Source organism: Carassius auratus, chromosome 35, assembly GCF_003368295.1.
Source record: "Carassius auratus strain Wakin chromosome 35, ASM336829v1, whole genome shotgun sequence".
NCBI classification, from domain to species: Eukaryota; Metazoa; Chordata; class Actinopteri; order Cypriniformes; family Cyprinidae; genus Carassius; species Carassius auratus.
In genome coordinates this window covers 15,176,396-15,200,785 of record NC_039277.1, presented here as the reverse complement: position 1 = coordinate 15,200,785, position 24,390 = coordinate 15,176,396, and the positions used below count along the sequence as shown (strand labels likewise).

Below are 24,390 nucleotides of genomic sequence, written 5' to 3'. Positions count from 1 at the left end.
CAGGTATCATGGTGTAAAAACACCCTGATCTGGTAACTCCCATTACTTTCCTGCAGAGACCTATACTTGATAGCTTCTGACACAATTACATGTCATTGGTCACGGCTTCTGCTCAGGGCAAGGTACGCAATGACTAACACGATTGCTTAGTTAACAAAGTAAAATCCATAAATCACACCTCATACAATTGTGTTTGTTGACACGGTCAAATTTCACGCGTTCCGTTTCAAGACTTTTGGCCCTGTACGCTTTCCATAGTTTTCTATACAAGCAATCAAAGTGTGCACAACTTTACGCCGTTAAATATGGTCCAAATAAAGCGCTGAGAAAAATAACACGGACGAAAGGCTCGGACATGGAGGCGTGTGCGGAAACCGGACGCAAACTGGTGTGTAGTTGAAGCTGTCCTCTCAAAGACTCGTTTTAAATCGAGATTTCAGCCTCACATCAATAATCATTGTGTTTAGTGGCCTAAATCGGTGCGAATTACTGTAATATGGGAATTAGAGCGACAAAAGCCACTCTAGTATGTTAAATGCAATAACTCTCGGATCGTAATGGTAAACTGGAAATCGTTTCATAATATTACAAAGAGAGCAAGATGCTCCATATACAGACGCGCGTGCGAGACTGCACACATTGTTGTTGCCCCGCGAGCCTCGTGTCTAAAATTCATCGGGAGGTTTGAACTCGTTCACGCTGATTTGACATGTATTAATTATATAACAGCTGCAAGGTGTTCGACGATTAAGGCCTGGATGTTAATCATGAAATTTGACGTTCGCGCAAGTTATATATATAGCATCCCAGTCCAGAGTTACGTCTCACATCCGAGCACAGAATGAGGCAGGTTCTTTTCATCTTCATCATATGTTGTTTTCATCCAGCGCTCGACCTGCAGAAGGATGTACGATGAGAACGAGGACTTGTCAGATGTGGAGGAAATCACAAACATCAGGGGCTTCAGCGTGGAGGACAAACTTGAGAGCAATTCATACAACAGTGAATTTGTTCAGTATATGGAGGGAGGAGGTACATGTTATTTTACTTTTTAGTGTGTATATTGCTTATTAGGGCAATTAAAATGCATTATATTCTTAGAAAATTGGTGGTTTTGTTCTCCTTGGCACCCGCACCTGCAAATATAAGTTGTACTTACAGTTGTGCTCATAATTTCTTATTAAATGGTTGATATTAAAAGCATAGATCATCCAAAAATGGAAATTCTGTCACTGCAGTTGTACCAAACCTGTATAAGTTCTTTCTTCTGTTGAACATAAAAGATTATATTTTGAAGAATGTTGCTGGAAACTTTTTGGTTACCCTCATCCTGCAGAATGTCTTTTGTCTTAAACAGCAGAAAGAAACTATACAGGTTTGATTACAGAATACATTTTTTGGGGTGAACTATCCTTTTAATAACGAAGCATATATATAAAAAGTACTTTTGATCAGGATTATTTGTATAATTTATGTTTTTTAGTTTTGTCTTGTGGAATATGTAAATATCTATTATGTCAAATAGGGCTGCCACAAACAATTATTTTGATAATCGATTCATCTAACGAATAGTTGACTTATCATTGATATTTTAACTGATTAATCATTACACATTTATTGGTTATTTAGCTTTTGCAGTTAGTTAAAATATACACATTCTAACAAATAAATGAATTACTTCCACTTTTGGAAATTATATGTATTTACAATTATACAATTAATTTATACAAATAAATCTATTTGGCACACAAAATAAGATCATTCACATCTTAATCAATAGACGAATCATTCTTTCTATTAATATCTGTTTGTAAGTCATATGTATAAGAAACAAAAGTAAAAAGTAAGTGATATGTCGTGTTTTTTTTAAAAATTTGATTTATTATTATTATTTTTTTTTTATAACTTTAATGACATGTTTTTCCCTCGCTAATAAAAATATTGTATCATTAGCTAGTTCCACACTGGAGAGCTGCTTTATAATAGAAAATCAAGTTATAATTCTAACTGAAAGCGACATTTACTTTTTCATGTTTAATACTGTAAAGTTGCTTGATTTAAGACTATCTATTGCATTGTACTGTTATATAAATAAACGTGATGTGACTGGACTTTTCTTTACTGTTTACTGTACTTTTCTTTCACTACTACTTTAACACCGCGGTCAGTTTTTGTTGTTTATTTTGTTATTGAGAGGAAAGCACGCAGTATATTTTTAGATATTCATCCAAATGCCGCTCAGCAGCCTCCGGTTCGGATCTGCTGTTTGCTCTACTGAAGCACTATCTTCTCTTAATTTGTATAAGAAGCGCTGAATTACAATCTTGCGCTACAGCACGAACTGCATTATTGCAAGCACTTACTTGAGTCATCTGAGATCAAACGACTATTCGACAACAAAAATTTGTCTACAGTTTTCTTTTTTTATTGTTGACATTGTCGATAATGTCGACATATTGTTTCAGTCCTTATGTCAAATAGCTTCCAGTGAAACTAATCTTGCTGACAAGTATAAATTGTTGTCACAGTACATGGTTTATTTACAAAATTTGAATAGTATTATATTTTAATAGATTAGTTTTATAGTGAAGAAAAAGCAGCCAACAAGTGCCCAGCATTCATATACACCTCTTGAGTGTGGGATATAAGAAGATTGATCACTACATCGTTCCCAATCAGATCTTTCATAGTTTAGATGACTTTACAATTATTTATAAATGTGGAATATTGTCATAATGAATGAGAAGATGTGTCTAAAGTCTTGGTTTACAAGTAATACTTGGGTCGTTCATGTACTCTCTATTTTAAAATCCAGGGATTTGTTTTTAAACACAGTCTAACTTTAAGCAACCACTTCTTTTGTACCATCTTAGATTTTACTTATGAATATGTTCAGAGAGAGGCACTGCGAACTCCACTCATATTTAAAGCCAAAGATGGCCTGGGAATTAGGTAAGAACAAGTAAAATGCTTTTATTTCAGATTGATTCATACTTTTTACATTGTGAATCACTCATCTGAATTGTTTAATGTACTACAGAATGCCGGATCCAGAATTTACTGTAAGTGAAATCAAGGGTTTGGTTGGTAAGTATAAAAAAAAATTCAAAAAGTTGTTTGACTGTAGTCAGATGAAAAGCAGTAAAACGTTTTGATAAAATTTGTTAATCCTTACTTTAGACTTGGACTTTTATTGCATTTTCTCGGTATTATATATATAATCAGTTCTTGCATTATTCATGAACAGGACAATGTTATTCTGCTGTATTATTAAACTAAACACATGCACCATGTCTGCTCTGTTTTCTGGTATTTTGAAGAGTACGTATGCACTAGTTTATCTGGCTGATCAAATTGATGTTGTCATGCACATACATACAGTCCTTATTAGGCTTGAGGAATAACGTAAGCACTATGAGCCTCATATTTACTCACAGATTTATAGCCTGTACATTGATTTATGATGCTGGTAAATAACTTTGAAATTATCTGTGTATTAAGAGGGTAATGAATACAAAACAGTGAGGCATATTTATTATTTATTATTTATTAAAATAAAGGTCCCAGTTAGAAGCAAAACATTGGTTTCTTCTTGTAATGGAGAGGAGTAGCCTATAGAGTGGTAAAGTGTTTGTCTCTGCATGGATGTTCAGGCAGCAGGCGAGCTGTTGACGTGATGGACGTTAGCACACAGAAGGGCTCGGAGATGAGCATGGCACAGTTTGTCCGCTACTTTGAGATGCCTGAGGATGAACGTGACAAGCTGTTCAACGTCATCAGCCTGGAGTTCAGTCACACCAAACTGGAGAATTTGATCAAGAGACCAACTGTGGTAAGAAACATGGTAGATGTTTTTGGTTCATTTGTCACTTTTCAACATTAATTTGTGCAGTTTCCATTAAAACATTATTTAAAATGACATTTTTAAGGAAAATCTTACTTGTGACTGCAATCTTTTCTTCAAAGTGTCATGCATGTCAGTAATTGAGTAGATGAGAGCAGGGACCCTAGTAATGCTTTACTTAATAAATTAATTCGTAATATCAAGTCAAATAAATTTGTAATAATTTATGGCCCAATGATATTTGCGAATGCAATTCAATCTTAATACCTTCATGCAATTTGGGGTATTTTATTTACAAAAAAAAAAAAAAATAATAATTCACATTTGTCTCTCAATTAAAAGTTATAGAAAAGTTCACGTTTAGTAGAAACGTGAACTATAGTAGAAATATATAAAAAGAAATATATAAAAAAGATTTTGATGAATATTTGAAATACAGATAAAATACAAATATTAGCTGAAGAGCTTATTTTAGTTAGTTGGCAAGTCAGTATTTCTAATTTTGTTTAGTTTAAGTTGAGTCACTAAAATTACTAACTGGAAATAAATCAAACTAAATCTGTAATAAATATAAATTAAAACTAAATTATAATAATTAAATTAAACCAGAACTAATAAAAATTACAAAAGCACATAACCGAATTGCTATCAATTTAAAAGGAATTACTATGAAACTAAAAGTATAAAAATAAGAATAATTTGAACGTATCTCTGATTGTCTTTAGGTGGATCTGGTGGACTGGGTGGACAATATGTGGCCGCGGCATCTTAAACAGAAACAAACCGAAGCCACAAACGTCATGTCTGAGATGAAATATCCCAAAGTTCAGAGGTAATATTTTAGTACATTTTTGGAAAACCTTTAGGAATAGACATTTCTTCAAAGATTGATGACGCATTGGTTATTACAAAAAAATGTTTTCCTTTTTTTTTTTAAATTGAATGTACATTTATTTCACTAAACTTTGTGTTATATTATCTTTGTATTAAATAACAGTTAAATACTAGTTAATGCTGCTGTGAGGGATTTTGTAATACAGAGGCTGAGGGAGTGATGAAAAATTAGAAATTTGTATCTCTTCTGGCCAACGTAATCAATCGCTCAATATTTTTCCTCTTTTGTAAAGTAACATAAATGCTATTGTGCTTTTTGTTTCTGTTAGTATAAGAGCAAATGGGAAATCTTTTTTATTTTGTTTTTATTTTTTTGAGTGTGTCCTGAGAAATCACAGGCTCTCTGACGAGTTATTATCATTATTATTTTTGCAATTTTACCTGCATGTTTCAATGCCCGTAAAGGTTTTGTTGCTCCAGTTTCCCTTCAGAAAGTATCTTGGCTTTCTGACATCGCTCCGAGCTTGTTGAGTCAGTCTGAAAACTCTTCTCTGACATCCTGCGTCAGTCAAAGATGATGTCTGCTCATTTCCCACAGTCCCTTGTTTTGCTGCGCATTTCTTTGGCCTGCAGCTGGCTGTGACTCCATCAAGTTGCTAGGCAGCACGCTCCTAATGCGGAGAAGAGGCGGATCTTCACGGGCTGCTGCAGTATCCCAGTGAATCCTCCTCAGCCAATCAGAATATCACATAGCAGTATTTCCTGCACAGTAAAGCCAACTCTCTCTCTTTCTCTATCTCACTTTCCCTTTGACTCCCGACTCTCTGTATTCATTGAGCTCTTTATAAAGGAAGAATTGAGCGCTAAAAGTCACTTCAGTTCTCCTCTTTTGAATTACATGGGCAGATGTCACAATGGAAATGTGCTTCAAATGGGGATGAACATTTTCTGGGTATGTATCTTTTATTTGACTAAAAACTATGGTGCAATAATTTAAAGAATCCTTTAGAGGTTCCATTACGGTTTGGTATAGTTTGCTCAACTTTCTTTGCTAGTTTTATGAAAGCATAACTAGTAATTTGTGGTCATTCCACTTATGGTTATGCGGTCTGGTGAAATACATTTTTGTGAGGGCTGCATGTGTGGTCTGAAATGTTATAAGCTCACCCAGCATGTTTGTGTAAATCAAGGTTCTAGTTGTGTTTTGGCTGCTTTGGTGAATCACTGACTGCTCTGTGGGATGGATGACACGGCTTCAGCAGTCACCGTTTTAGTTCTTAAATACACAGTTTGGGTTATCTATGTTCATATAACAGAATTATTGATTGCATTTCTTTCTTCTTTGGTGTCGTTATACATGTATACCGTTATAGAACATGAAATTCTGCTTAAGTAGCCAGAAAATGCAATTCTGCACAAAAATAAGATAGGAGATCTGAACACCCATAAATACAGAGTCAGATTTAAATATAATATTATTTAAATATCTTTTGTTCTTTATTTTTGTTTGTTAATGTGGGTTTTTATATTATAATTATTTCTAAATAATTTTTTTTATTAATGGTAAATTAGTTTTTATTAACTTTATTACTATTTAAAAATGTTTTCAGTGAATATTTAAATTCTAATAATGTTACACAAGATGCAATTTGTATAATGTTGCACATATTTTTGAAATGAGTTATATATTAAATTATATTTAAGTTCTTATATTATCAAAATTCTATTAATATGTTTCACATGGGGTAATGTTAACATCAATGGTATACATTTTTAATAAATTTAAAATTTAAATACTTCATAATGTTATGTTCATAATATTTTCAAATTCATTTTTTATAAAATGTATTATTTTTTTTTAATATATTTGTATTTATATATATATATATATATATATATATATATATATATATATATATATATCTATATCTATTAATATAACATTTTTATATTAATAGTCACCGTAATTATGTCATGACCTCAGTGACAATATAAAGTGTTTTAAACCATAAAAAGGGTCATTATTACGGCATTATTAGGCCTTTTGTGAGGGTACTATGTGGTCACTGATTATTTATTCATAACCTTTCATCGAAGAGCTCCAATTATAGGATGTAACCTCTGTGGGTTCAGGTTGCAGGGTATTACCCTAGTGTTACCTGCTGCAGCCTGCAGTTAATGAGTCGAAGAATGATTTTGCCTTGTTTGCATTATGGAAACCATCTGGAATCCAAGTGCTCACTGTGCTTGTTTGTTGATGCTGTGGCGTGATGTCATCTCCAGTGACATCATCTGACATTTACACTGCCAGAACTTCAGCTGGCACAGTCTGATGTGCAAAATAACATTTCCAACCATTGTGAAGTCCTTCCTTTGGTGACCCTAAATTTAGAAGTCTCGTTTCTCAGGCCCTCAACCATCTGGGCTTGCCTAAATTGATGGCTAATCATTTTTTAGTTCACGACGCCCTGCGGTGAGCGATGCCTTTTGCTCATTAGAGCTAACGGATTTCTTCATTTTCTTCTTCTCCCGGCTCAGTGGGAAAGATTTTAACCAGACACTGAGGCAGTTTGGGGTCTGATTAATTTCGCTCCTTGCTAAACGCTGTGGATGACAAATGCATAAGCCGCAAATAGCTTCCATCTCTGTTCTGGTGCTGATATGTCTTTATCTGAAACAAACCCATGTTCGTTTTGTATGTTCTAAAAAAGGAAAAAAGCTTTGATTTAATGCTGTAACAATTCTTTTTGTTGCTGCAATCAGAATATTTTGCTGTGCTTTGGTTAATGCTGTTGATCGGGAAGAGGAAATTCCACTCTATATGGTTTTGAAGGAAATATTCATTTTGAGTTGGGAGTTGAACACTTCCATGGTGTGGTTACTCCCAGTTGCAAATACAATCTTTTTTTGTCAGGACTTAGAAACCGCATTAAGATTTATCGTTCTTCTCTATTCATGCAGATGTTGGGAATCACCTTTGTACTTTCCCTGTTTCGCTCTTTCTGTAGATACTGTCTGATGAGTGTAAAAGGCTGTTTCACTGACTTTCACATCGACTTTGGCGGCACATCGGTGTGGTACCATGTCTTCAAAGGAAGGAAGGTAAGTGTTCGGGAGTAAGTGGTGCTTTTACTATTAATATTATTGCCCATTCTTGGGGTAGGGGTTTATTTATGCTATTACTTTGAAAGCTATTATGATTTCCTGCAGCATTGTCTTTGCTTGTGATCTGTAAAGATCGGGTATGTAGAGGCCCTTTAAATGAATCTCTTCCATGTTTGCATTGTTGCATTGCCGCTGGGGCTGCAGCGTCAGCAGAAATGCTGCTTGTGTATATGTGTGTGTGTGTGTGTGTGTGAGTTTTAAGGGGAGGGAATCAAATAATATTCACTCTGAAAGGTCAAACAAGTGGTGGCTTGTGCAAGAAAGATGAGTGACACATGTATGACTGAAGGGACTTCCAGGAAGAGTTGTAGGAGTTAAGCCTGTTATGTAATCCTCCTGCTTTCACAAGAGAATTGAACCAATTTCTCTTGCAAAGAAATTGTAAGGTTATCAGCTTACTAATTTTTAGTCATACAACATACACTGGGGTCCAAATGTCTGAGACCATTAGTAAAATGCTTTTATTAAGCATGTTTATTATTTAATACAATTTTATAATACATATTTTGGTAACACTTTACAATAAACCTTCTTAGTTTATTCTTCCAAATGATTAAGAAATCATAGATAATGTTAATCGCAACATGCACTAATACATTTTTTAAACAAAACATGTTAATTTTTTTTAAATAAACCTGAACTAAGAATTATCAGGTGTATTTTTATTAACAAATATTCATAAATACTTAAAAAAAATGTATTGGTCATTTTTAGTTGATGCATTATTAACTAAGGTTAACTAAGTAAGGTTATTGTGAAGTGTTACTCACATTTTATTATTTGCTAATATAATTAGTAGCTATAAAAATAAAAATGCTAAGATTATTAATTCAATTTGTAGCATTTTTATTATTTAATACAATTTTGTATTATAGATTCTATCAAAAATTGAAGTGGAAAAGTCTCAGTTTCCACCTAGAAATCACAAGTACAGAATCTCCCTAAGTTTGTCCTATTGTTTCTTTGATTAAATGTTAACGTTTAATGTCCTACAACTTTGTAAACTTCATAATGGAACACGCTTGTCTGCTCGGGAATAAATTGGAGAGATAAATAACTTGCACATAAAGGATGAATGCTGACACGAGTTTGTGAATTATTAATTTCAAAGAAGAAAAATCATATCCCAGTTTAGAATCACACCTGCATTTCTCTTCAGGTCTTCTGGCTGATTCCTCCAAGCCCACACAATCTGTCTCTGTATGAGGACTGGGTTCTGTCAGGCAAACAGAGCGATATCTTCCTGGGTGACCGTTCAGACAGCTGCCAGCGAGTCGAGCTGAAACAGGGCTACACGTTCTTCATCCCTTCAGGTGACGCACTGAGCTTGAGTGCATATATGAAAGGAGAACTGAAAAGGGATGGCAGTGGCAGTGCCAAGGTCAGGTTTGATTCCCACCAGGGAATGCATGAACTGATGAAATGTCTACCTTTTATCCAGTGATGAAAGCGTCTGCTGAATGCTGAATTGTAAATGTAAATTCTGTTCTTGTTTACTAAGAAGCACAATTAAAGCCACCCCTATGACATTTGTGCTGCATTCCATGATTTCTAAAGTCATTTAACAGCTTTGTGTGAAGAACAGACTGAAATAGAAGTAATTATTCCACTGAAATGTCATTCGTGTTTGTGCTTGGATTCAAGAAAATAGCAGCAGGTTTGACTTCAGTGACGTGCATAAGATTAAGAACGGAGAATGACATTATGAGAGCAGTGTACAGTTTCTTTCCTGAAATTGAGCATTCGTATTTTTGCTCGTGTGTGTGTGTGTGTGTGTGTAGGTTGGATCCATGCAGTTTACACTCCAGAAGACACCCTGGTGTTTGGCGGGAATATTCTACACAGTTTTAACATTCCCATGCAGCTCCCTGTCTACGAAATTGAGAACAGAACAAAGGTAAAGCATTTATTTGAAAATATAGATAGTTTGATGATTTATCAGTCAGCATTTAAATATCTGTCTTTTTAATTTGATGCATGTAGAAGGGAATTCTGATTAATGTGCATCTTTCGGAATTTGTTTCCATTTATAATATTTTTGAGTGTATAGTACAAAGTGCTGGGTAGATTACTTTCAAATTGTAGTCCGTTACTGATTCCAAATTATGTGACAACTGTTGTAGTCTTTAATGGAATCCATTACATTTCACCTTTTAAATAATTTAATCAGACTACTTTTTGATTACTTTTGACCGAACTCATTCATTACATTGTTTTAAATAGGATAATCTTGTATCATATTGATATAAAAAATACAAAGAGAAACATGAAGTGCATTAAACTTTACATTACATCAGTTGGGTTTTGTGAGTTTAATTAAAAGCTAATAAATTATATAAATAATTTTATCATCAAAATAAGCACTTACTAAAAAAGATTAAATGATTTATTTGTTTACCTGCATGCCATGTGACCGATAACCAACGCCAGAGAACCATAAACATGTAATCGTCGTACTTAATTTATTAACTTAGCACCTTAAAACCTTAAGAAAGAGTTTCAGCAAAAAAGTTTGGGAATAACTGCATTATATGTAACTGTACGCTGATTACGATTATTAATATTTTTTAATATAATCTAATTACAACTACTTAATTTTTAGAACTTGATTATATAAACCAGACTTTATGTAATCAGATCGGTTTAAGATACTACTAAATATTGTAGAAACGTAATTTTCTGTAAAGTTGCTTTGTAATGATTTGTATCGTGAAAAGCGCTATACAAATAAACTTGAATTGAATTAAGAATGCCATTTATATTGAGACTTGAGTATTGAGTACTTGATGCTATAGATATGGTTTCAGTTTTTTGAGACAAAAAGGACCATCTTTTCCCTGTAGCACCACCAGAAGCTCACCAGAGTGTGATCCCAAACTGCATAAATTTGAGAGGACTGGGGTTAAAACAAGATTTCTGATTGGCTCGGATGTTGACTGGAAAAAGGCTGTTTTAGCGACAGCATTGGACACCTTTGAAGTGTTGTGACATTTCAAAGTGACAAATCAGTTATGGTTGGCAGAAGCTCCAGGACACTTTGATGTGCTTTGCAGGGCTTAGAGCTGGTGGGCCGGGCTATTTTTATATTTGCTAGACAGAGCAGCCAGAAAAGAAGACAGATCGTGGTACTGGCTGTGTTGTTCCAGGGGCTGCATTATTGCAGTGCTCTAAATTTAGCGCTGGCTGAAGGAGGTATGAGGGAATGAGAGCACAAGCCCTCCATAACTCTGAGAATGTGAGTTTCCTCCCTGGAGAGGAGCCGGAATGGAAAGATATGTGCATGAGAAGCATCTTCGACATGTTGTCGTTTCTCTCATACTGCAAGAGCCATCTATTATGAAGCCAGTTATATTCGTTTTTTTATGTAGGCTTTAGGTTCAACTTTATAGTAAGGTTTAATTTCTTAACATTAGTCAATGCATTAGGTATCACAAACTTAAAATGTAGGTTAATGCTAATTTATAATGTACTTGTTATTCATAATATGTTAATTCATGGTAATTTATACAAATTGAAATCTTAACAATTTATTCGTTTTTGTAGAAGTTAGGGCTGCAAGATCAAATAAAACCATAATCACAATATGGTTTAGTGCTATTATAAAATCAAATTAAATCAATTAAATCAATATACCTGCCACACATCACACTGAAGCATGGTACTGTTTTAAAAAATATTATATAATTTTAATAATGATTTTTTTAAAATGATTTACAAAGATATTACCATATTAAATAGTAACAATAATACTATTTTTTTTATAATTTTTATTGTATTTAAATAATGATGGTAAAAATATATATATAATTTAAAATGATAAAATAAATTTACTACTACTACAAAAGACAAATACATTTTTTTAAAATAATAATACAAATGTATGATTTATTATTATTATTATTATTATTATTACAGTTAAAATGATATATAATCATAAAATGGGCCAAACTGTGCAGCACTACAAACCAAACATGGAGCGTTTAAACAATTAGATCCCCCCCACCCCCCCTCCCCCCAAAAATCATGCTGCTCTAGTAGAAATTAGCATTAACCAAGATCAATAACTGATATAAAAGTCCAATGTTAGTTGCATTATCTAGTGTTAACAAAAAGAACCTTACTGTGAAGTGTTCCAAGGTTTGTTATAGAGTGTTAATTCATTGCATATCGGTTTTAGGTGCACTCCAAATTCCGCTACCCTTTCTTCTATGAGATGTGCTGGTATGTGTTGGAGAGGTATGTGAACTGCTTGACCAGACGTTCGTACATGAGCCTGGAGTTTGGCGTTCACGCTGGTGAGTTGGCTAAACTGACAGCAATTTGCAGTGACAAACATAATCAGAAGTCATTTTTAAGTGACTGACAGCGCTAGCAAAGTTCAAGTTTATGCAAATGTGATCTGCCAACTATTAACGGGTGTGCTGATGTGAAGCTTGCGCAATCCACCGCCTGTTACAGAATTTTCGGTTTACAACCAAAAGAACAGAAACTTGGTGACATGCAAATGAATCAAAGAGCACTCTCTTTATAACCATTTAAAAAGCTGATATATCAGTTCATTGCAATCTCACAAAGATCTGTTATACCACAATGATTATATGCACATTGAATCTTTCATAATATTTACACTTCGTGTGTTTTAATGAAAGGATTCGTAAGCACACAAATTTCAGCACTGCACAGGAACCAAAGTCTGTTTAAAGCAAGTCATTTCACTTGCCGGATTTCTCATGATTTCATAAATGTCTGTTTGCACACATAGCATAACAATGCTTTTTTCAAGCTAGACCTGCCAGTGCTTATGCGCAGTCCTTAAGCATGCGTCTCAGAACACTGGCTGTCTCTTTAGCTGGGACTTCTAACAGCAGCTGCAGTGAGTCAGTGACTTTACCAATTAGTGTTTGCCTCTTTTATTCAGAAGGTAGGGCTTCCTTCAATAGAGCGGCCATATTGAGCTTTGCATTTTACCCCATTCTAAATTATAGGAGTGACACGTCTTTGGACTGAAGGTCTGGATTTCATGCAACTTTCATAGGCCAAGGCCCACCCATGAGGCCATTTGACCAACATGTCAAATAACCAATTACAGTTCATTTCGTTCATCATCACGTTTCGAGGTGTGGAAATGATGCCACAATGACAGACTGATTAAAACTCAAATCTTTCGAATCTTCTGCAAAGTTTAAATATTTCATATACATTTGAGAATTCAGCTTTTAGTTGATCCTGATAAGGGCTCGACGTTACAGTTGTAAACCATGGCTTTCTTCTTTCTTCTTCTGCAAGGGTTTGGCGTCATGGTGTCTTTGTTTTCAGGTGGAACGTTAAAGAACGTGACGTGCATCTCGTGGAAATCCTGTAGAATTTAACCAATCATATGAAGACTTTGACACTCCTGAAGTGTTTCCAATTTTGTGTCCCATATGCATCAGACGTTTAGCCAACGGTCCGTGGGCGTGACGTCTGAGGCAGAGAATACGTCTTAGGTATTCTATAGTCTTTGCAGGAGGAACTTAAACATATCTGAATGGCCATTGCATTCCAGAAATCAACAGATATGTCTGTGATTGGCTATATTGCACAAAACTATGAATGGAAAATCTGCCTATGCTTGCACCTGTTAATCGTTTTTATTTTATATTAGTTGTTCTTGTTGCTTTTCTGCAATAGATGAATAACAATTTATTTGTTTTAATGTTAAGATATTTCTATTTTGCGGGAGTGCCTTGAATCATTTTACTTTCCTGGATCCCGCACACACACACACACACACACACACAGAAGTCTCTACCTGCCCATAAAGTCCTTCGAAACGATCCATAAATTTGTATTGAAGAGGGTTTATAAATATCCATTTTAATCACTTTTACTGAACTCAACCAGTAGTGAGCCAATCTACTAAGTGAGCCCTTTTTTGCATTTCCAATCTCAGAAAGTACATGCAAGTTCCCATGTTTCCTTATTTCAGTCATACCACTCATCAAGATGATTCCTAGGATTGCTCAAGGCCTCATCTGGTCTTTGTGTCATTTTCGGTAAATCTTGTTTTCTCTTCTGATTTTTATTTAGCAGAACCCAAGCTTGTAACTGAGAGTATCGTCTCTGCTCCTCGGTTGGATATGGAGGAGGACTTGTGTGTGTCACGGTTAGAGAGGACAGAGGGGACGACACAGCCCTCCTCAGCTGTCCCTCCCTATCAGACCTTCAAATCCCCGGCCAATGATTCTGAAGACAGCTTCAAGTCGCTGGCTTCGGAGTGTCCTAAGACTCCATCTGGCTCACCTGGAATAGAACATTCTGGCAAATGGACCCACTTGACAGAGTTTGAGTTGAGTGGACTCAAGGCCTTGGTGGAGAAGCTAGAATCCCTTCCAGAGACAAAGAGATGCGTTCCAGAGGGCATCGAGGATCCACAAGCACTGCTTGATGACGTGAAGGTCTTTATGAACTTAACTGACATCATGATTGCTGCTGCCTGACTCCATTTTCTTTTCGTAAGGAATAGTAAATGGAAGTAAGCACCTTCTGGGTGGTGCGGTGTAGTTGCAGACCTAGACTTGTAGGTTCAGGTAGTAGGTTCAGGAACAGTTCATTGCAATGCACTTAAAGTAAGGCTGTTGTTGCAGTAACTTACAGTGACATTGTGCATTGCTACACCAAGTCAAGTCTTCAACATTAAAAACATGCACCAGATTTTTAAACACAATCTCTTTTTACTAACCCTAAATCTGAAATATACAACTGTTTTATTTAAATTCGTATGCTTATTTGTAGACAATTTATATGATTTCTATGTCTCAAATATGTCTTAAAATATAAAAATATTTTCAATTTATTTTATATTAAAGCACAAAATATTAGCATGTTATATTTTCACACACTAAAACTATTCACAATGTAATTAATTTTCATCATTATCAAAATAAATAAATAAAATACAATAAAAGTAGTGTCTGAACTTTTATTTTACGTTGTTTTCAGTGTAGTTTTTTTGTCTGCTTCTTGAACAGGTTGTGCTGAAGGAACATGCAGATGACAGTCCAAAGTTGGCCATCACTGGTTCCCCTATTGTATGCTGGCCGAAGAAGACAGGCAAGGTATGAATGTTTATGCGGAGTGATTAGAAACATTAGTATGTGGCTGAGCAAGATTGTTTAACCTATTTTAAGGTCATTAATTTGATTTACATATTGCAAATTAATTATACTTTAGTGTAAGACAGATAAGGACCAAAACAAACAAGGTTTTTCTGTCTCCATTCCTCCCTAATTTTCATAATTCATAGCTGATTTTAAAATTAAGAATACGTTTATATGAATTTAGTTTATAAAGCCCTTTTTTGTTGTTGTATTACCAGAATAGCTGTGCTGTGAGTCAGTGGAAATATTATGCAATGTCTTTGTTTGCAAAGACAGATCAGAACTTTGTATTAGTATTTCACTGGAATGATGAATCCGCTTCACACACGGGAAGTGTTGCCAGTCCCCCAAAATAAGACCTGACCAATCACACGAAATCTGGGTTTATAGACTTGTTTTGGTTTATTTCCCTATTGACTGTGACGCACATGATTGGATGTTGGCTTGTCTTGATTACTAAAAGCCCAGCAGCTGAATTTTCGCCTCCATTGTGTCTGTCTTTTGTGATTAAATACCATCTGTTCTTATACTGCCCCAACAGGCCTCTCTTCTATACCCCATGACCCTGTTTGAACACTTCTGTTCTGCATGCTTGCTTCCTAGTGGTTGTGTCCAAGCTGTGTTGGTGCATATTAAAGAGCCTGTTTTGCATATTGCACTCCCATTGGCTCTGCCGCTCTCCTCTCCCCTCCCACTTCTTGGAACTCCCCCCTGTTGCATATTCATGAGCATGTCTTGCTCTAGCCTGTGTGCTCTGATGGCTAAGGAACAGAAGGGAGGGCTTTGCCGTCTCGCAGCCAGTAGCAAGCCGGAGCTGCAGCCATGTCAGTTTGTTAAACACTGAGAGGACTCTAAGAGCCATAGCCATGTCGCTGATCGCTGACGAGGAGGATTATGAGAACTCGGATGCTGAGCAGGTAGTAACGTTGAGCCGGACCCATGGGTCCTTAGACTTAAGAACAGAAGATACAATAGGTTGCATGTAGCAGCTATTTGTGTATATTTGCAAGTGTAACTGAAGTACATGTGATTAGTGAGCTGTCAGAAATGTTTATGGTGACCGCTATAAACTACATATGACTAACACATGAGTTCAGTTTTGAGCCTTGTTTGATTGTTTGATGTTTATTTTCCATAGTAAGGTCAAATTTTTGCCAGTTCACTCACTAAACTTGAATGAATATCTCAGCAGGTTGTTAAAACATGAACCTAAACGTGCATTTCTTGATGCTGTAAGATCTTTTTAGGTGCTTTCAGAAGTTGCAAATGAAAGTGAAATCAGTGACGCTTCAGTTGTGATATTACTATGTGATATGATAGTTATGCTATGTTAGCCACTACAGTCACAGTTGATGTTTTAATGCACACTGCAGTGTTTCAAAGGTGTTTGGGTTCTTTGAATAATTTGCATATGTCTGTTTGTGCGGCTGCCCACGTGAGACTCTCCCATCGCTTGTTTTATGCTTGCAGTTGGGCGAATCTTTGATTCTCTTCCAGGGAACCCTTTTGTATTCCTCTTCTGTTGAAAACATACAAATGCATTTTGCTCCAAATGCTGTCGCCACTGAGGAAAGGTTGTAGCTGCTAGATTAATCACCCATCATTAGGATGAAATCCATCTTTGTGGCTTTTGTAAAAACGTATGAAAGTATGTTTGTCCGATTGTGTAAATTTTTACCAGATATTTGTATAGATCATTGTGTTATTCAACTTCCTCAATTTCCAGGATATTTTTAACTGTTTTGGCCACAGCCCAACAAGGGCCTCTTTGAGCCGGTCCTACAAGATGAGCGTATGGGGGAGGGGCGGGACAAAGAACCAACGTGAGTAAAACAGTTCAGACATGTTCCTGTTGTTAACCTTTAGTCCTGGACCTGTAGTTGTAAATTTGTAGGTGTAAACTGAATCAGACATAAATTAGATTAGATCTAGGAAATAAGATCTTACATACATTAATACATCTGGTCTTGGATGCTATTTGACAGTGTATTGGTGTAATATTGGCTTTGGAGATATTGGTAAACAACTATTTAGACCTATAATAAGAAAACACTATAACTTGCTAAGTGACTTTCTTGGGGCCATAGCTAGTTTTTGGTTTCTATCAGTTAATTTCCAATTTTTTGGTCACCTCTTCTTAGGACTGGCTTTGCAACGTCACCTTCTTTTTTTTTTTTTTTGTATCGTGATATTATTTGCCCCAGTGAAAAGGCTTTATTTTGTTGGTATCTGCCTCATCCAGTTTTGTGTTTAGTGTTAAATATCAAGTGTATCTTCAAACCCTACCGATTAAATTTACCCTGCCATTGTCCCTACAGCCGAGTGTAATTTGTGATTTTTATTTTTTTTTTGCTGTTGTTTTTGCAGTATAATTTTAATGAATATTAATTTGGATAATGTTCTTAACAAGTTGGACTATTATATTAAGAGCATCTGTTTAATGATGGTATAGCAAAGTAAGTGCTTGAGTCAGTATGTGTATTTTTACCATGGATATGGATTTTTATTTTTTTAAACATACACCTGTACCAGACAGCAAGATTTAAAATCCATGTTTGGCCTTAATATCTACAGTAATCCTGCCTTAGATATCTTCCATCTCTGCAGCTCTTTTTATAAGAATGCAGTCTTTAATTTCTTACTTAGTCAGCAAACTGCTCTAGCGATGTCAAGCAAATCTGTTTATGGTATAAATCTATCATAGCACATGCACACACTCAGATGCTGTGATGGTTGGCTTGGAAAGTTCTTCTTATTTCAGTGGTTTCACAATGAGAAGTTAAACATTTCCTCCCTTTTACAAGATTACATTTTAACAATGAAATCAGTTATGTGACTGTTAATAGGTCTCCTCTGTTTGGCTTCTAAAATCTTCTCTGTATTTATGCTGAACATTTTGAATGATTCAAAAAAGCTAAACTAAGTTGGTTGACTTCTGCTTGGAACCTTTGATTTTGGGTGGTGGTCTTGTGGGACCTTTTAATGAATTTTCAAGGTCCTGTCATTAAACTGGGTTAAAGCAGCTCTTACAAACACAAACTCATGACGTCCAACACATTAACAAGAGACATTAGATTTGGCCTGGAATGTTTTTCCCACTGGCAGCCACATAACTGTCTCTCTCTTCCCCGTCTCTGCTGACCACATGCTTGTATTTGTGCTTCTGTTTTCCTCCATCTCGGTTTCATAACACATCACATCTGAGATGTTGTGAAACGGCAGTTTCTGCTTTCTGATATTTGTGGACTATTCCAAGAACTCAACAGTATGTATATGTCACTTTTTGTCATTTCATTCATGTAGGAAAAACTCAAATTCTACTACGAGCATCACATTCAAAGCTCTGTGTTAACGGGATTTTTGACTCTGACTGAAGAGCTAATTTCAACTCTCAGGGGCATAGAAATCCACTTAGGCTGTTTAAAAGCAATGTACCTATTGAGGAGGTTGGGTTGAATTTCCCCCTCTGGCTAATGCGATTGTTCGTGTTTTCCTCTCCATTACTCAAGGTTCCTAATGAGGGTGGATGCCAAATTCATTCTCATCAATCACCCTGTGTCCCATGGTGCCGTAGGAAAGTCGTTCCGTGGGTGCTGGGACAGGCATGGCTTCTTCTTGATGTAATGGGGACATGGCAGCCCATGGGATGAGGAATATAGCGGTGTGAAGAATAATCCCCTTTGACTTTCTTGAGAGTATAAGTGTGCATGTATTAAGCTTACGTATGATCTATAGTCTAAGTCCACTGTTGCCATTTTGGACTGATAGCCAAGAATAACATAAGACGAGTAAAAGCTCTATAAAAAAGGAAACGGAATCTATAATGGAAAGTGCTTCACATCAAGGAGATCAGATGGCAAACATAAACCTGCTTCTATTCATTCTGACATCCCTGCTACTGCTGCCGTTTCTTCTCTGTTGCACAACACTGCTAAATCTAAATCGGTGTTGGAATAACGTTTGTGAGAAATGCTGTCATGAATAATGTTTGTTGGCTGGTTTAAAGCATGTTCCTGCAGCTGTATCCTGACTTATTGTTTTTCAGTTGACTCAGAATTAATAACAACAGGGAATATTCTCCAACTTTACTTTCTTTCTCAAGTTCATTGCTGCTGTTCTCCTATTTTTTTTTTTCTTTAAAGTGCCCTGAGAGCATATAAACAGTTTGAATAACCACGCATACAACTAAATCTGAACCATATGAACCCACTCTCAGAGTGTGGGGTCTGAAAGTTGATAGGTTTGTGTTTGCATTCCCTTGACTGTGTGGCATTGCATTGCATTACTTTTAAAGTCAGCAAGCAGCTCATGAACATATCATATTCATCATGTCCTGGTTTCCAAAAATGTTCAGTTTGCTACATGTCTTAACAGGTTGAGAACAATTTATTGTATAAATAATTCTGTTTTTCTGTGTTTCAGCCACGGCCGCTTAATCGGACAAAATCAAAGATGGGTTCGTCTCCATCGGCTGCTCCGGGATCAACAGCGGGAGGAGTGAAGCTCTCGTCCAGCCGTGGTTCATCTAGTGCTCGGCGCAGACGGACACGCTGCAGGAAGTGTGAGGCATGTACACGCAAAGAGTGTGGGGAGTGCCACTTCTGCAAGGACATGAAGAAGTTCGGTGGACCAGGTCGCATGAAGCAGTCCTGTATCTTGAGACAGTGCATAGCGGTCAGTCTGGGTACTCAACATCAGATATGACCCTTGATCTGCTGATGAAAAGTCTGGAGGAACTAACTGCCACACTTTCTGTGTTTTGCAGCCTGTTCTACCTCATACTGCTGTGTGTCTGATGTGCGGAGAGGCTGGGAAAGAGGACACTGTAGAGAATGAGGAGGACAAGTTTAACATGATGCTTATGGAGTGCTCTATCTGCAACGAGATCCTCCATCCAGCATGCTTGAAGGTTGTTTTTCTAATTAGGCCACCAAACAATTGGAAACTGTGATATCTGAGCCATAATGGAGTCAACATTTTTTCACATTAGTCTTATTTTTGACATACAATGTTGTCTGTCTACTGGTCTGTTGAGTAGAAACTTATTCTGTTCTGTTGCTCAGGAGAAGGATTCTGGCGGTGTTGTAAATGATGAGTTGCCAAATTGCTGGGAGTGTCCAAAATGCAGTCATTCTGGAAAGACAGGGAAAGTAAGCATCACTGTCCTACCTAACTTGCTTAAAGCAAAGAAAGAAGCTAAATAATGAAAATGTTGATGACAATGTTAACTCTTAAGATAACAAGATATTACATTTCTGAAATAATACGCAGTACATATAAACTTTTCTCGTCTTTCACACCTTTTGGTCACAAAGCAAAAAAGAGGCCCAGGGTTTAAGTACGCGTCCAATCTCCCTGGCTCTATGCTCAAAGAGCAGCGAATGAACCGGGACGTAAAGGAAGAGCTGGAATCAAACATGTCTGCAGAGTCCTACACCTCTACTGTTTCTCCTGTCATGAAGAAGGTGACAGACCGAGAGGACAATCCTTCCTGCAAGTCAGAAGATGCATTTAAGAAACGTTCTCCCAAATTGGAGGGCAACCCACTTTGCAAGAAGAGAAAACTCTTTGAAAAGGACTCCGATTTCAATGTTAAGAAAAAGGTAGCAAGAACTTGAATAAGTTAAAGCAAATAATAGATGAAATAATATTTTTGGCAAAGCATGTATTTTGACCCTCTTTTAAATCCACAGAAGAAGAGCTCAAAGCTTGAAGATCTCTCAACCTCTAATGTCCTGGGACAGATCAAGACAGAAAGAGAAAATGAGGAGGAGTATGATGAGGATAACAGACAAGAAATGGAGAGGAGAGCCTTCGGTTTTGTGCCCTCAGAAGAGGAGGATGGAGATGATGAAGGGGAGGAAGAAGAAAAGGAGACAACGAAGGAGAAGAGTAGCCCAGAGGAGAATGGGAAGCTTGAACACAAGACCTCCGCTGCATGGAAAGGTGACCAATCACAGGGCAGTTTTACCAAGGCAGGGCCCAGCAGTGACTCTGGTGTTGATGCACAGTTGAGGAACCAGCGAAAAATCAAACGTAAGCCTCGCATGCCCAACAAAGAACTGAGCAAAGTACTAAGCAAACAACTCAATCAGGAGATCCAGAATACAGAGGATCGTCTAGCACATCAAAATGGCAGAGTGGTGAAGACCGAACCAGATAGTGATGGAGAGGACCGAAAACCACTGAAGAATGGAAGCAGCCATCTGAGAGACTGGCTGGGGCCTAAGCGGGAACCAAATGGATCCTTGCGAGAGCAGCTCCCGGTTAGTTGGATCAGGACTACACCTACCCCCGTCATTCGGCCAACACCTTGCCGCTCTCCACCGAAATGTGTTCAGATGGAGCGTCATGTTATTCGCCCCCCTCCGATCAGCCCCCCTCCGGATGGTCTGCCCCTAGATGATGGGAAGAATCACGTCATGCGGAGAGAGGTGTGGATGGCAGTGTTCAGCCACCTCACACACCAAGACCTTTGTGTCTGCATGCGGGTCTGCAAGACCTGGAACAGATGGTACGTCTTCCAGAAACTAGGAAAGAAAGCATCATAATATGTTGTTGCGTTTGCACTACATTACCTACCTTATACTGCAGTACTACATGAGCATCCTTTTCCTCCATTGGTGCTTTTATTGGTTTACTACCTTGCTCACAGACTTAACCATATCTTTAACCTTTGTCCCGACTATTGAAAACACTGGATTGTGTTTTTACTTTCAGTTGTGACTTAGATCCTTGAGGGTTGGATCCTCCATGTTATGTATATTCTAAACATGCAAACTCAAGTTTGTAAGACGCACGCCTTCTGTCCACTGTTCTCAGGTGCTGTGATAAAAGACTTTGGACTAAGATCGATCTGAACCGGTGCAAGTCAATCACTCCACTCATGCTGAGCGGCATTATCCGCAGACAGCCGGTCTCCCTGGACCTGAGTTGGACCAACATCTCTAAGAAGCAGCTCAGCTGGCTAATCAACAGATTACCTGGTACAATTACACTTTTACCTAGCAGCTAATTTGTGTAATGGTGAAAGCAGTTTTGTTTCAATGCTTCTCAGGTTCACTGTATAGCTGGATTCCTTTAAAGCTGTTTGGACCTGTGTATCTCCAAATGGTGTAGCTTTTATGTACTTGACTCTCTAGTCTTGTTTCCAGAGATCTATGTTCCTACTAAGTTTAGCTATGACCCTGATCAAGTACACCTGATCCAGCTAATTAATATCCTTAGGAACTCTTGATTATTACAAGCAGATGTTTTGGAGCAGCATAGAAACTGAACTCTCAGTAGATCTCCAACTGGATTGGGCTCCCCTGATGTATGCAAACTCCACTCGTGTCCAATACTTGCATGACTCCTTTGTGTTGGTTTCGTGGCAGGTCTGAGGATTCTGTTGCTGGCAGACTGTTCGTGGGCAGCTGTATCTGCTTTATGCACATCCAGTTGTCCTTTGCTAAGAACTTTAGATATGCAGTGGGTAGAGGGACTCAAGGACAACCAGATAAGAGACCTACTCTCCCCGCCGACAGACAACAGACCAGGTACAGAATGATAGCATTAATTGCTGTTTATGTCCATTATGTACTTTTGACCCATTTAGAATTTCTTTATCTTCTTGTTTTGAAAATTCATAGCGCCTCCATGTGTACACAAGAAATAGTACAGGCACATTTCTGTCTTATTGTTTATAATTGACTGTAAAATATGCATATTGCTGTCTCTCAGGTCAGTTGGACAGTAGAAGTAAACTGAGGAATGTGGAGAATCTCTGTCTAGCTGGTCTGGACATCACGGATACGTCCCTGAAGCTGGTCATAAAACACATGCCTTCACTGTCCCAGTTGGACCTTAGTTACTGTAACCACATCACCGACCAGAGTGTCAACATCCTCACGGCAGCCGGCACCACGACCAGAGATTCTCTCACTCACATCAACCTTTCAGGTATGCAGGTAATACTAAACCCCTCACATAACAGGTTAGATAAGCTAACGTACTGTGGAGTGGGCTGGAAAACAAGTATGCATACATTATGTGTCTGCAGCCTATATATAGGCTTATCTTAATCTGATAAGTTTGCTGTCTTGCCGTTTTATGCATTGCATCTTGGGAAAGGATGATACAAGGCCACTGCCCTAAATCGTCCCTAAATCCCTATTCCTTTCCTCCACAGTTTGTAACAGAGTTACAGACCTGTCGTTGACCTACTTCAAGCGCTGCGGAAACATTTGTCATATCGACCTGCGGTACTGCAAGCAGGTGACCAAAGAGGGTTGTGAGCGGTTCATCGCAGAGATGTCCGTCAGCGTGCAGTTCAGACTGATCGAGGAAAAACTACTGAGCAAACTGAGCTAGTCAACAAAGACAGTGACAACTTGACCTCGAACCCAGGGAACTAACAATCTCACCCTCCATTTTATATACTTTTTCAACACAGGATGGAGTTGAGTGTAACACACTCAACAGAAAACCAGCAAAGACAAAATGACATTGCTAAACAACTCAAATGCCTGAATTCATCAACAGTTCACAAGGGAAGAAATTTTCATTTCTGGTGGCCAATTCAGCCTTTCAATCTGTGTTTTTTATTTATTTATTTTTTTTATTAGTTTAGTTGTGCTACTAAGGCAAACGTTTATTGATACATTTTTAAGTTTACAAGTCACAGCTAGCAGACCGTGCCAACGTTAAAAAGCTGTTGAAAGGCATGCTTATTCATATTTTGCATTAATTTTGTTATAAAAATGGTTTTATAGTCACACAGTGCAGTGTTGCAGTGACAAAACTGACTGTTATTTTCTTTCTCGGAAAAGAAAAATTCTAAATGCATGTGCTTTTTTCGTTACCATGCAAACGTTAAGCATCATGCAGTATTAATTTTTGTATCAGAAAGAATTTCACACTTTGTGCAGTAAATGCACTCATATAGACTTTATTTGACAGGTATTCAGTCAGTACAAAGTTTTTTTTTTCTACGCAGTAGGAAGTTAAGCAGATTATATCTATACTAGCTATAGTAACTGTGCAGATGTTTTTGTAATGTTAATTTAAGATGTGATGTCTTCTAATGTTAAAATATGTTCTACAGGTACATGCTCTTTACATACGACTAAATAACTTTTCTTAAAAATGTATGTATCAGGGGGAAACGTATTTGCACTGTTTGACCTGAATAAATACTGATATTTTTTCCAGAAACGATGTTTTGCTTCACGAAATTTTGACTGTGAACAATTTGGTGCACAAAACTACACAAAGCATCGGTTTATCATTCATAAATTAAGATCCGTTTCAAGCAATTATAATTTCCCGCCTATCCTTTTGCCGCTCTTTCCCTCACCCTCATGTTAAGACTTATAATTGAGTAAATATAGGACAGGTCATTACATACATACAGACTTACCTCAGCGA

At 37.1% G+C, this 24,390-nt stretch overlaps 1 protein-coding gene across 5 annotated transcripts; it reads left to right on the top strand.

Moving 5' to 3' along the window:
- Positions 1 to 239: 239 nt before the first annotated feature.
- Positions 240 to 24,178, top strand: LOC113054555 (lysine-specific demethylase 2B-like). Of its 5 annotated transcripts, none has more exons than XM_026220182.1 (21): positions 240 to 388; positions 888 to 1,032; positions 2,874 to 2,952; positions 3,041 to 3,087; positions 3,654 to 3,832; positions 4,570 to 4,676; positions 7,687 to 7,780; positions 9,003 to 9,156; positions 9,625 to 9,740; positions 12,021 to 12,138; positions 13,913 to 14,280; positions 14,854 to 14,940; positions 19,405 to 19,656; positions 19,748 to 19,891; positions 20,046 to 20,132; positions 20,289 to 20,585; positions 20,676 to 21,496; positions 21,805 to 21,968; positions 22,359 to 22,520; positions 22,705 to 22,931; positions 23,153 to 23,332. In XM_026220182.1, exons 1-21 carry the CDS (start codon positions 356 to 358, stop codon positions 23,180 to 23,182), a joined length of 3,711 nt encoding a protein of 1,236 aa, XP_026075967.1. In that variant the 5' UTR covers positions 240 to 355; the 3' UTR covers positions 23,183 to 23,332. The 5 variants fall into 5 exon arrangements, with proteins under 5 accessions (XP_026075967.1, XP_026075965.1, XP_026075966.1 ...); XM_026220180.1 differs by having other exon boundaries at positions 241 to 388; positions 13,916 to 14,280; positions 22,705 to 22,923; positions 23,153 to 24,178; XM_026220181.1 differs by having other exon boundaries at positions 241 to 388; positions 20,298 to 20,585; positions 22,705 to 22,923; positions 23,153 to 24,178.
- Positions 24,179 to 24,390: the final 212 nt, after the last annotated feature.

Coding starts and splice junctions, on each gene's coding strand:
- LOC113054555 (XM_026220179.1), top strand. CDS start 356: ATGGAGGCGTGTGCGGAAACCGGACGCAAACTG. Junction 1,033..2,873: donor TCAGTATATGGAGGGAGGAG/GTACATGTTATT, acceptor GTACCATCTTAG/ATTTTACTTATGAATATGTT. Junction 22,521..22,704: donor GCCGACAGACAACAGACCAG/GTACAGAATGAT, acceptor GCTGTCTCTCAG/GTCAGTTGGACAGTAGAAGT.